The sequence below is a fragment of the Ananas comosus genome, linkage group 20 (genome assembly GCF_001540865.1).
Source record: "Ananas comosus cultivar F153 linkage group 20, ASM154086v1, whole genome shotgun sequence".
Taxonomy (NCBI): domain Eukaryota; kingdom Viridiplantae; phylum Streptophyta; class Magnoliopsida; order Poales; family Bromeliaceae; genus Ananas; species Ananas comosus.
Genome location: NC_033640.1, coordinates 7,920,782 through 7,932,109, shown reverse-complemented (window position 1 = coordinate 7,932,109; position 11,328 = coordinate 7,920,782). Strand labels below are relative to the sequence as shown.

At 33.9% G+C, this 11,328-nt stretch overlaps 1 protein-coding gene across 1 annotated transcript in view; it reads right to left on the bottom strand.

The window, feature by feature from the left end:
* Positions 1–2,992, bottom strand: part of LOC109725577 (ubiquitin carboxyl-terminal hydrolase 23-like) — a 7,496-nt gene extending 4,504 nt beyond the window's left edge. The window contains exons 1-7 of the mRNA XM_020254818.1: positions 2,469–2,992; positions 1,829–1,943; positions 1,461–1,571; positions 1,155–1,327; positions 730–1,056; positions 517–642; positions 6–83 (exon numbers count right to left, since the gene is read on the bottom strand). Of these exons, the coding sequence (XP_020110407.1) occupies positions 6–83; positions 517–642; positions 730–1,056; positions 1,155–1,327; positions 1,461–1,571; positions 1,829–1,943; positions 2,469–2,795 (1,257 nt within the window). The 5' untranslated portion in view covers positions 2,796–2,992. The remainder of the gene's footprint in view (positions 1–5; positions 84–516; positions 643–729; positions 1,057–1,154; positions 1,328–1,460; positions 1,572–1,828; positions 1,944–2,468) is intronic.

The window sequence follows — 11,328 nt, the reverse complement described above, 5'->3', positions numbered from 1 at the left end:
TTCACGATCAAACTTCTATCACGTACATAGAATAGCATATAGGCTTTTTGAGACAATACAGTCTTCTCACTGACTTGGTGTACCTATATTTGAATGTTTTAAAGAAAAGTCAGCACAAAAACCTAGTTGGCAACTTTCATAACTTGAAAATTTCTCATTTCCCTTTAATTCATTGTCCTCCTTTTTGCGCTTAAGATCCATTATGCACCTACTTGGAAAGGATCACATTTTATACATTTCAGACAACTAAATGGACCATCAGTAACTCCTCTACCAGTACTTTCCAAGTATATTTGCTATTTAAGTTACAAGGAAGGATATAAACTCTAATCTTAGAAAATAGGACATCACTGCCAACGTGTAGATTAGCAGGAACATACATATATATATATGCATATGCCTGCTGATTGAATCACAGAGTTGTTAGCATGATATACCGGTAAGATATCAAAGTAAATAGCAATCAAAATTCAATATTAAGGAATCGTAGGCTTACAAAATGTCCTCAAACTTAACCTGATTATCATCAAGAGAATGCCACATGCCACTTGATGTGCGTACGAAACAATAATAATGACCAGAGTGGGTATTCCAACCAGCATGAACTAGGACACCATAAAGGGTATATTTCAAGTCTCCCTCCTGCAAAGATTACTGAAGATTATAGAAGCAAGAAAGGCAAATGAAAGAGCAGCTGAAGCAAACCCAACATTACACATGCTTACTCACATTGGGATCGCTAACAAATGGTTTCAAGTCGATCCTGGGTTCAAACTCCACTTTTCTGTCAATCTTTTGACCAGCAATATGAGAATCAAAACGCTTGAGATGAATGGTGAGCACAAACGGAGCCTTATTAATCGTAAGCTGTTTATAAGCCCTAACTTTCTGTTTGCACCGCTGACACTGATATTGCCTCTCCCCACCGTCAAGTTGCTCCAGCCCAGTGAAATGTTTAAGTGCTTTATGTAGAGAATCAGCTTTCGCAATTTCCAGACTCAAATCCAAGAATGGATCAAACGTATTCGAACAATAGGAACACTGCATACATTTTACCTGCAGCACAAATACAGATAAGTCAAAACAGATTACAAAGATGGCCTCTTTCCTCTATAATACATTTCCAAATAAAAAAGAAAAAAAACCTAAGGCACCTGGCTTCTAAGACGACCGCCAAAAATCTTGTAAACTAAACTTCTCTCATATGCACTAGGAGACTCACTTGGGACACCAGAAGGTAAACAACATTTATGCATTGACTCAAGCAAGTTAATCATGTACTCATGAGCATCTTCCTGTCTGAAATTCCGAAAATTGCGAGATATGCCTGAAAGTATAGTCAAAAGGTTGCAATTCTTAAGTAGAGTAAATCAACAGCAAGCAGTACAGAAATATAAGTGGATCTAATCATTCAAAAAGTTTTTTTTGGGAGGGAGATGGAATCCAGGACACAAGTTTACATCGCAAGTTCTTGACAAGATGAGATGGTGACAATATCTTCCCGGTAGATTGTAGAGCATGCATAACATGATTCTGAAGAGCACACATTGCACAGAAGCCAGCAGTACGGCCTATAAAAGATGATGTGAAGTCAAGTTGACGATCCATAACATGTGAAAATGAAAAGCGCTATAGTAAGGGAAGCCTATTTTATGACTTCCATTCAATGTCAGCAAGCACACAAAAGTTAAGTAGAATGATATGCTCCACATGCAAATATAAATAGTTCCATTGGATGGAAAAAGATGTGGTTAAATATCAGAAGAGATATTTCAAACAAAATCGAAGGGTAATCAACAGAATCACATATACATCTACACAAACTTACATGACGACTTGTGCTTGCCGCTCTGCAAGTATGCTGCAAAAGGCTCCGTGTATGTCAGGCATTGGAGAACTGAATTCAGAAAACAAGTATTACCAAGATTCGCCAAACCAGCACCCTGTAAGATGCCGAACCTTTTCCAATTTAGCTAGGAAAACGAACATTCCAGATTTAAGGCCTCTTTGGACCACTTTTACTTCTTTCAACAGCAGTAGTTTCTAGTAAAGCATTCACTAAACAAAAAAAAAAAAGACATAGAAAGAGCATCTACTGCAGAAGAAAGCACATAAAGAATAAGAGTTGGGTCCTCAAAAGCAGAAGCTCCGATCTGATAATTCTGACTGTGCTGTAGAAAGAAGCTGTTGAAGGTTTTCATATAGTGCTTCTCGTAATAGCACAACTCATACAGCAGTTCACCAAACAGCACGATACCCTACAGCAAGGCCAAACAGGGCCTAGCTACATGCCAAATAGATATCAATAAGAGACCACATGAATCAGCGCCGAAGCCCTAAATTTGGTGAAAATTGAAGCATCAAAACCATGTTTTATACCAATCTAAACATGCAAACGAAGCGATCGAACAAATCGAGGCACAAAATCCCAACGAATATTACGAAGAGCCGAAAAGCCCCCTACTCACGATTCTCCGGAAGGTGATCCTGAAGCCGAGCTCCGGATCCAACCCATGCTCGTAGAACTCCCCGCCCTCCGATCTCTTCCCCGCCGCAGTGGCCGGCGCACCCGCAGGCCCTGCAGGCCCCGCCGGCCCCCGGCGCTGATCGGCGCCGGGGTTTAGAGTTTCGAGGCGAAATCCGCCGCCGCCAATCGCGCCCGACGCGGCGGCGGCGGTGGCGGAAGAGGGCTTCCGCGCGGGGTGGAACTCGATCCTCCTACCGAATAGCGACTCCACCGTGGGAGCGGGTGCGGCGACGACGGCGGCGTCAGCGGCGGAGGAATCCTCCGCCATGGGCGCCGAGAAGCGGGGGATCGAAGAGAGGTTTAGGGTTTTGGGTTAGGGTTTGCGGATCGGGGAATGGGGGAGAGGGGTCGGGGGAGATGGAGAGAGAGAGAGGGTTTTTTGGGCGCCGATTTTGTCGAGCAGGACGTTTTGCGCGTTTCGATCCGTCGCTCTCTCGCTCTCTCTCGCCCTCTCTTAATTGGCCGGAAGAGAAGGAGATTTTTGGGAGGAGGGTGTGGATATAAACCCTATACCCTCGCCAAATTATCCCCTGGACCTGGTGTACCGATATACACGCACCGCAACTAGAGATGTCAATGGGTATGCATGTCTGAAATTTTATAAGAATCCAAACCCGAACCCGAACGGAGCGAATTTATCCGATGCTCAACAGCTATGATTCGGATATGGATATCAAAAATAAAAATCCGACGGATATAGATTAGGATATGAATTTTGACCGTATCCTACCCAAACCCGAATTTATTTTACATTATATATAACATGTATATACAAATATAGTATTATATTTGAATTTGTATTTTAAAAAATTTATATTTAATGTAATATAGTTTGAAATATTAAAAAGAGAAATAATTGCTTCGGGTTCGAGTTCGGGTTTCGAATTTTTCGTCGGGTTCGGATTTGGATATGAATTTTTAAAATCTGTCGGGTTCGGATTCGGATTTGGAGTCCGGTTTGGATTCGAATTTTTAAAAATCTACCTCAAATCCGACCTATTGACATCCCTAACCGCAACTAATACTTAGTGGCTTACCTTGTTAATATAAAATCTAGCTAAATATATGTAGACGGATATCGTAGCTCCATAAAATATAATTTTAAATTTTAAATTAAAATAAATCTCAAAGAATTTACATGGAAACATGCTGATGATGTTATACAATTATGTAAATTTTACTTTCTATTATATTTAGATTTGGTACATATACTTTTGAATTCATTTGGAATCAAATTTAACTAAAATTCAATCAAATTAGGGGTAGTATTTATTTAGAAATATAAATTTTTTTATTTGAAAAAAATAATTAGAGTTCATAAATTTTATTCTATGTAATTATACCAATAGATTTTCAAATGATCTGACAGTAAATTATGAGAATTGGATGAAAAATATTTATATTATAAGAAATTTCATCAGATCCTTTCAAATTAGTTAAAATCATATTAGTCAATGATTCCAATAAATCGATTAAAAAATTAGTATTTTAATTCTCGAGAAAAGTGATAACCTAAAATACCCAGGGGGTCTCGTTTATGAAAAATTATAACTTTCGAAAATTTATTATTTAGGCATAATTTATTAGAAATGAGCCACTAAAGTTTTATTTTCTTTTATTTTGAATTATTTTAAATTATAAAAATAGATGTAAAATTGAATTTGGGTTTTGTAGGTAGGTATTTTGGAGTACGGTGCACGGTGGACCGGGTGCACGCAACAATCTCTTGATTCCCTGTGGGATTTGGCCCACGCCCCGACTGATAAACGGCGAGGATGGATTTAGGGCGTGATCTGAACCGTCCAATTATCGTCACATGAGGCTTTTTTTAAGAGAGAAAAAAAAATAGCAAACTATTTTTTTTAATAGAAATAAAATCACCTCTAAAATTTCAGTGAATATTATTTTTTTAACATTCAATATATAGAAACCCTTCTAAACTTTAGTTCTCTTGCAAATAGGTGCACAAACTTTCAATTTTAGTAATTATATATATATTTCTAAAATTCATCAAATTATTCAAATTATAATGGATTATAATTTTCGATCCGAACTTTCTAGATTATCATAATAAAGTTTTACGGTACAATTTATATTTATTAAGTGGTGATAAATTGCCAGTATGATAGTAGCATGATTAAAATTTATGATTCCCACACAAACAGAAAAGTCGGGGGACAAAATTTCAACGGGGAGTTCATTAAAAGACGCCTTATTGGAGAACCTCTAATCCACTACCACATGTTAATTTTATCTCTATCTAAGAATTCGTTGGGTGTTTATCGAATACTGTATTCAAAAAAAAATCTAGAAAAAAATTATAACCTTGGATAGAAATAAAACTGATACATGGATCGAATGGATAACTTAATGTTGAGGGATAAGGATCGTAGTTGTAGTTAAAAACTACGACCTACCATCCATTGAGCCAAACAGAGCCTAAGTACAAGTCTAGTTAAAACAAGTAGAATAAATATTAAATTATAAAATACAAAAGATTTAATAAAGATATATACTAAGCAATTATAATTTGTCGGTGCTAAAAAAATAAATATTTCATATCATAGTGTGTCGGCATACAGATATTTTGCGACCAACACATATCGACACAAAACTACACGTATCTTACCGTATTGTATCGATAATTTTTCGGCATTATTCTGCACCACGGTGCTTAAATTGTTGTATTAGCGACATGACAAAAATGCAAAAATACCCCATCTATAAGGACAAAATTGGGTCGAGCCCATACCGAACCTTTGACGAGATGAGTGGGCCCAATCCAATTTTACTGTACTATTTTACATGGGCCAATATTTAGATGGCCTCTGAGAATATAAGCCTTTTAGGTTAAATTAGGGGCGGCAAAAATTCGGGTCAAAACTAGATTGAACAATTAGAGTAGGACTTGTGTGCTGTTAGGAACACGGAGGTTTTCGTGCTCCTAAACCGTTTTCGATGATGGTACTTTCGAATCGATGATTAGCTCCATTAGACTTGATTTAGCGTATTTGAAATATTTAAACAATAATTTTTGTAGATTTTCGATTATCATTTACCTAAGAATCGAAATGATTCAAAATCAACAATTTTTAATGGTTGATGTATGCCGTTCGTAAGTTTTATGGTGAGAAAGTATTCAAATCAGATGAAATTTTGATAAAAAAATTTTTATATTATTTACTGAAAGATCAATATCTCTGATAAAAAATTTTAGTGCTATATCATTACTTTTTGCGAGATTTTTATTTTCAGCCGTTGATTTTGAACTCTTTCGATTGCTAGGTAAATAATATTAAAAAATCGTAAAATTTATTTTCTAGATACTTCAAATACGCTAAATCAAGTTTAACAGAACCAATTGTCGATTTAGAAGCTCTATCATCGAAAATGGCTTAGGAGCATAAAAGTCTCCTTACCCTAATAGTGCATAAGACCTACTGGAATAATTATTAGGAATACTGAATATTACTATTTACTACATCCAGATTCAATTAGTATCTAAACTCCGGACAACATATATATTCGTGTAAACCAAATTTCAAAAAAAAAGAAAATAAAAAAAAGCATAGAACTAAAATTATTTGAATTTTAAAATGAACTATTTAAAAAGGTGATGTAACATAATTTAACTTTACTATTCAATTGATCTTACAATTGATATTTTTAGTGGTTAATATCAGCTGAATTTGTGACAATTAATCACCAGGTAGATGCTGTTGTAAATTCCCGAAATTAGCTTCTTAGTAATGATGCGAGAGACCGACCATCCCTAGGCCCTAGCGCAAGTGGCAAAAAGCTTGGTAGTTGGTACTCGAGGTCCTGAGTTCGAATCCTAGTTGATTTACATTTCCAGCTAAGTTTATTTTTAAATAAAATAAACGAAGCGGGTAGCGTGCTATCTATCTCTCAAATAAAAAAAAAGAAAAAAAAAAAGAGAAAGAGGCGCATGTGTGAGAAAAGGAAGAGGGTGCGAGATACCAACAGCAGCGGACAAGGACAGAGAGGAGTGCGGAGTAGAAAACAACGTCAAGGACGATACTAGCAGAGAGTCTATCACCAAGGATGACTTAACAAGCATTGCAGAGTAACCAATTATTCCTAACACAAGTGATAAAAAATTTGATAATTGGTATTCAAGCTTCTAAATTCGAATTCTAATTGATTTATATTTCCAGCTAAGTTTATTTCTAAAAATATAAATGGAGCAGATAGTATGCTACATTTCTCCCTTAAAAAAAAAAATAAAAAAAAAATAAGCATCGCAGCGTAGGCAGGCAAGGAAGGCGGTTGGTGGTGACTACAGGGAGATCAATGGATGTCTCTTGTACGCAGAAGCATCTCTTGTACGCAGAAGCACGAGAAGAGAGCGAGGGCATTAGATCGACCATTAAGAGAGCAGAAAAGGTAGATAAGGAGAAATAGAAGGCAAGGTAGGAACTCACAACAGAGAGAAATGAAAAAGTTAGAGTTAATTTCATACAGGACTATAAATATAGTGAATGACAAATATATTTTTATAAAATTCAACTTTCATATATTGTTCCTGTAAAAATCCTAATATTTTCAAATATTTTCCTCTGGTTTGTTATCGTTAGAGAACCGTTTATATTTTCAATTTGTCTTCACAAATATATCTATCCAAAAGCCATAACAGCATAATATAAAAAAGTAAAAAAATTAAAAATTAACCAGAGTTAAGTATTTAACCTATAATTAACTAAAGTTTTCTAACAGGTTCTAACGGCAGGGACGTATTTGAAAATATCAGAATTTTTATAGAGACAATATATGAAAGTTGAACTTTGTAAGGATATATTTGCCATTCACTATATACAAGGATTTGTATGAAATTAACCCAGAAAGTTATCTACCCCTGTGGCACCACATTATTTATATTTCCAACTAATTAGCTTCGTGTACCACTGTTGTGGTTTCATATTTTCTCACTTTAATTAGTACTTTGTGGTTTAAAAAATATCACTTTAGTATCCCGTGGTTTCATTTTTCTCTTTCCGTTATCCCTCCATTAGTTTTTCCGTTATACAGTGATAAAATTAAAACCATAAAATACTAAAGTAAAAATACGGTAAGCCGCACGGTATTCAAGTGAATGTTCAATAAACCATATGTGAGATATTTAAAGTTTTTATATATGATTTAATGGAGGCGCTGATGGAAAGAAAAAAAATAAAATCATGGAGTACTGAAGTGAGGTATTTTAAACCATATGATACTAAAATGAGAAAGCACAAAAATTACATGAATAATATTTTAATTTTTTTTAACAAAAAATTATTATACTGTTTTTTTCAGAAAAGATATTTGATTTGCTTGAGAGTGAGACACAGTGACATAGTGTCACTGCTACATAAAGAGCCGTCTCCTATAGAGAGATACCATTTACTGATGCTAACATGGTCTACTCCTTAAAATCAAGGAAACCAGTAGTGCAATTAATCCTTAATTTATTGGACATGTATTGTAACCTTTGCATTCAGTAAGTTGTACCAACCAGGACCAGGTTAGTGGTCACCTCAAAATAAAGCTGCAATGAATTCTTCTTCTTAACTACAAAAATCCTATAAAACTATCTCAAATTTAATACTACTATATAATAATATACAGAGAGAGAGAGCAGGATTACTGTGCTCTTAGGAGCATGAAGGTCTTCGTACTCAGCCTTTTTTATGATGGAATTTTCGAATCGACTATCTGCTCCGTTAAACTTGATCTGACGTATTTGAAGTTTCTAGAAAATAATTTTTATGGCTTTTCGATATCATTTAGCTAGCAATCAAAAGGATTTAACATCACCGACTAAAAATAAAAATTCTATAAAAAGTGGTGATATAGTACTAAAATTTTCAATTAGAGATATTGATCCTGTTGTAGATAGTATAAAGAATTTTGTATCAAAATTTTATCTGATTTGAACACTTCTATACCGTTAAAATTGAAAACGGCAAACATCAATTATTAAAAGTTATTGATTTTAAACTCTTTTGATCACTAGGTAAATGATATCGAAAAATTGCAAAAAATATTTTCTAGAAACTTCAAATGCGCTAGATCAAGTCTAACTGACCGATCGTTGGTTCGGAAATTCCATCATCGAAAACGGCTCAGGAGCATGGAGACTTCCGTGTTCCTAAGAGCACAGCAGTCCTACTATATATATCTATATATAGAGTTCGGCTGAGATACTATTGATAGCACCAAGCAATTGGTGCTATCAAGTTTTCTGCCGTTAGATTTAACCTTTTAATTATTTTCAACCGTTAGATTATACTATTAAATCAATAACTCACTTAACCGAGGGGGCCGACATCATTCTAAACGTACGTTTTTTAATCCAAGGGCCGAAAACCAGATAGTACCAAAAGCTTGGTGCTATTGATAGTATTCCAGCATAGTTCTATATATATATATATATATATATATATAGTTGGACTGGGCTACTATTAGTAGCAAAATTCTATTGTTGCTATCAGTTTTTTAACCTTTGGATCAATTCTTTTCATTATTTCTAACCATTGGATTAAATACTATAACCAAGTGGGGACCACTCAACCCTAATCTACCGTTTGGTTCAGGGTTAAGGAAAAACTAGTTATACCAAGGATAGGGTTCAGTTTAGGGTTAAGGTGGGGTTAGAGTATTTTTGTGTTTGGTTGGGGATTGGAGTTAGTCCAGGATAGTGAAAAATAGTATTTGGTTGGAATAGGTGGGATAAGAAGAATAGTGGGTTATTATGAATAGAAAATAGTGTTTGTTTGGGGTTTGGTTGGGTTAGGTGGGGTTAGCTAACTCGGGATAACCAATTTGAGGTGGGGTTAGCTAACCCCACGGTCCCCACCCATTTTTAGAAGTATTTGGAAATAAAATAGGGGTTAGGGGTTATTCCACCCCCTAACCCCTAACCAAACAATAGCGACAACTCAACTCTAACCGACTAATATCATCCTGACCCTACAATTTTTCATCCAACGGTTAAAAACTTGATAGTAAAAAGAGCGTTTTACTATTAATAATATTCCAGCCTAATTATATATATATATATATATAGAGTGAGGCTACTATGCTATCGGAAGCACGGAGTTTTCGATGTTGCGACTTTCGAATCGTCGATCGGCTCCGTTAAACTTGATCCAGAGTATTTGAAGTATCTAGAAAATAAATTTTATGATTTTACGATATCATTTGCCTAATAAACGAAAGGGCTCAAAATCAACGGCTGAAAATAAAAATCTTACAAAATGTAATAATATGACATTAAAATTTTAAATTAAACATATTGATCTTGTTTTATATAGTATAAAAAATTTTCTATCAAAATTTCACATGATTTGAATATTTCTACACCGTTAAACTTACAAACGGCTCACTACAGCCATTGAAATTTGTTGATTTTGAGCCTTTTGGATCACTAGGCAAATGATATTGAAAAATAATAAAATTTATTTTCTAGGTACTCCAAATACTCTAGATCAAGTTTAATGGAGCCAATCGACGATTCAAAAGTCGCAATATCGAAAACGAGCTGGAAGCACGGAAGGCTCCGTGCTTCCGATAGCATAGTAGCCTCATATATATATTTAGTATATTAATATATATAATAATATATACTCTATAAAACGAAGTTTTGTAATTTTTGGGTTCTCTTTCAAAAATGCTCTATCGTTTTTACTAATATTCATGTCCAGTATTTTTAACACATATCATTTCAATAATCTACTAAGTAATAATTTATCTCAAATAAAGATATTATTTTTGCCATTAGATCTCTATTTTAACAATTTGAATAAAAGTATCGTTCACTTTTGGACATTATACCCTCCATATCCGTTATCTCCTATCTACGTCACGCCCGTTCTCAATATATTTTTTTTACGCCATCAATCATTAATACAAAATAAATTTATGATCCTATCAACGTGTTTTCTAAATATTTTTCTTCTCAACGAATACCTGCAATACGTAGTATTCAAACATAATTTTAAATTGTAATACCGCCCCAAAATTAATACCCTCGAATTTAATAATTTTAATTTAATATAATAGTAGATTTTTCTTACATAAGATTAGTAAATAATTGTATGAGCTATTAAAATTTCCGCAGTCATAGAAGCGTTAATAATTGTCAAAAAACTTTAATACTCAAATCAAAACTAAATGTTAATCTAAATATAATTTGAAATATTTTACAACTATTTCAATTATTTAAATAATGCGTCATAAAAGTAGAATATTTTTTTTTAAAAATTAATACTCGCCCATCGTAAAACTAAATCTTAATTAAATATAATTTTAAATATTTTAAGCAAAATATTTAATATTAAATAATATCACTAAAATATTCTCTATGTTCTCAAATAATAGAATATATCTTATACATTTAAATAAATCTTCAAATAATTAATTTATTCTCCAATATAAATTATTTCGCGCATTGTATTCATCCAATGAATAAAAATAAAGTATTCTGTCATTTTTATTGACAAAAATACCACAATCATCCTTATGCTCCTATCTACCTGCTTCTCAAAAATTTTTTTATTTAGAGCCCACCAATCATGATAAATACTCATAAAACTAATTAGTCTTATCTAACTAATACCGTACAATTAACGTAATACCTTCGCTAATCACGTAATACGTAAAATTAAAGTTTTATTCTATCCAAGGTGTTTTCTCAATATTTTTTTTTCTCAAATCGTAAATCCTGTCAATTACATAATATTCAAAAATTAATTTTAAATTTGTAAGCCCGGCCAAAATTTAATATCCGCGAATTTGAT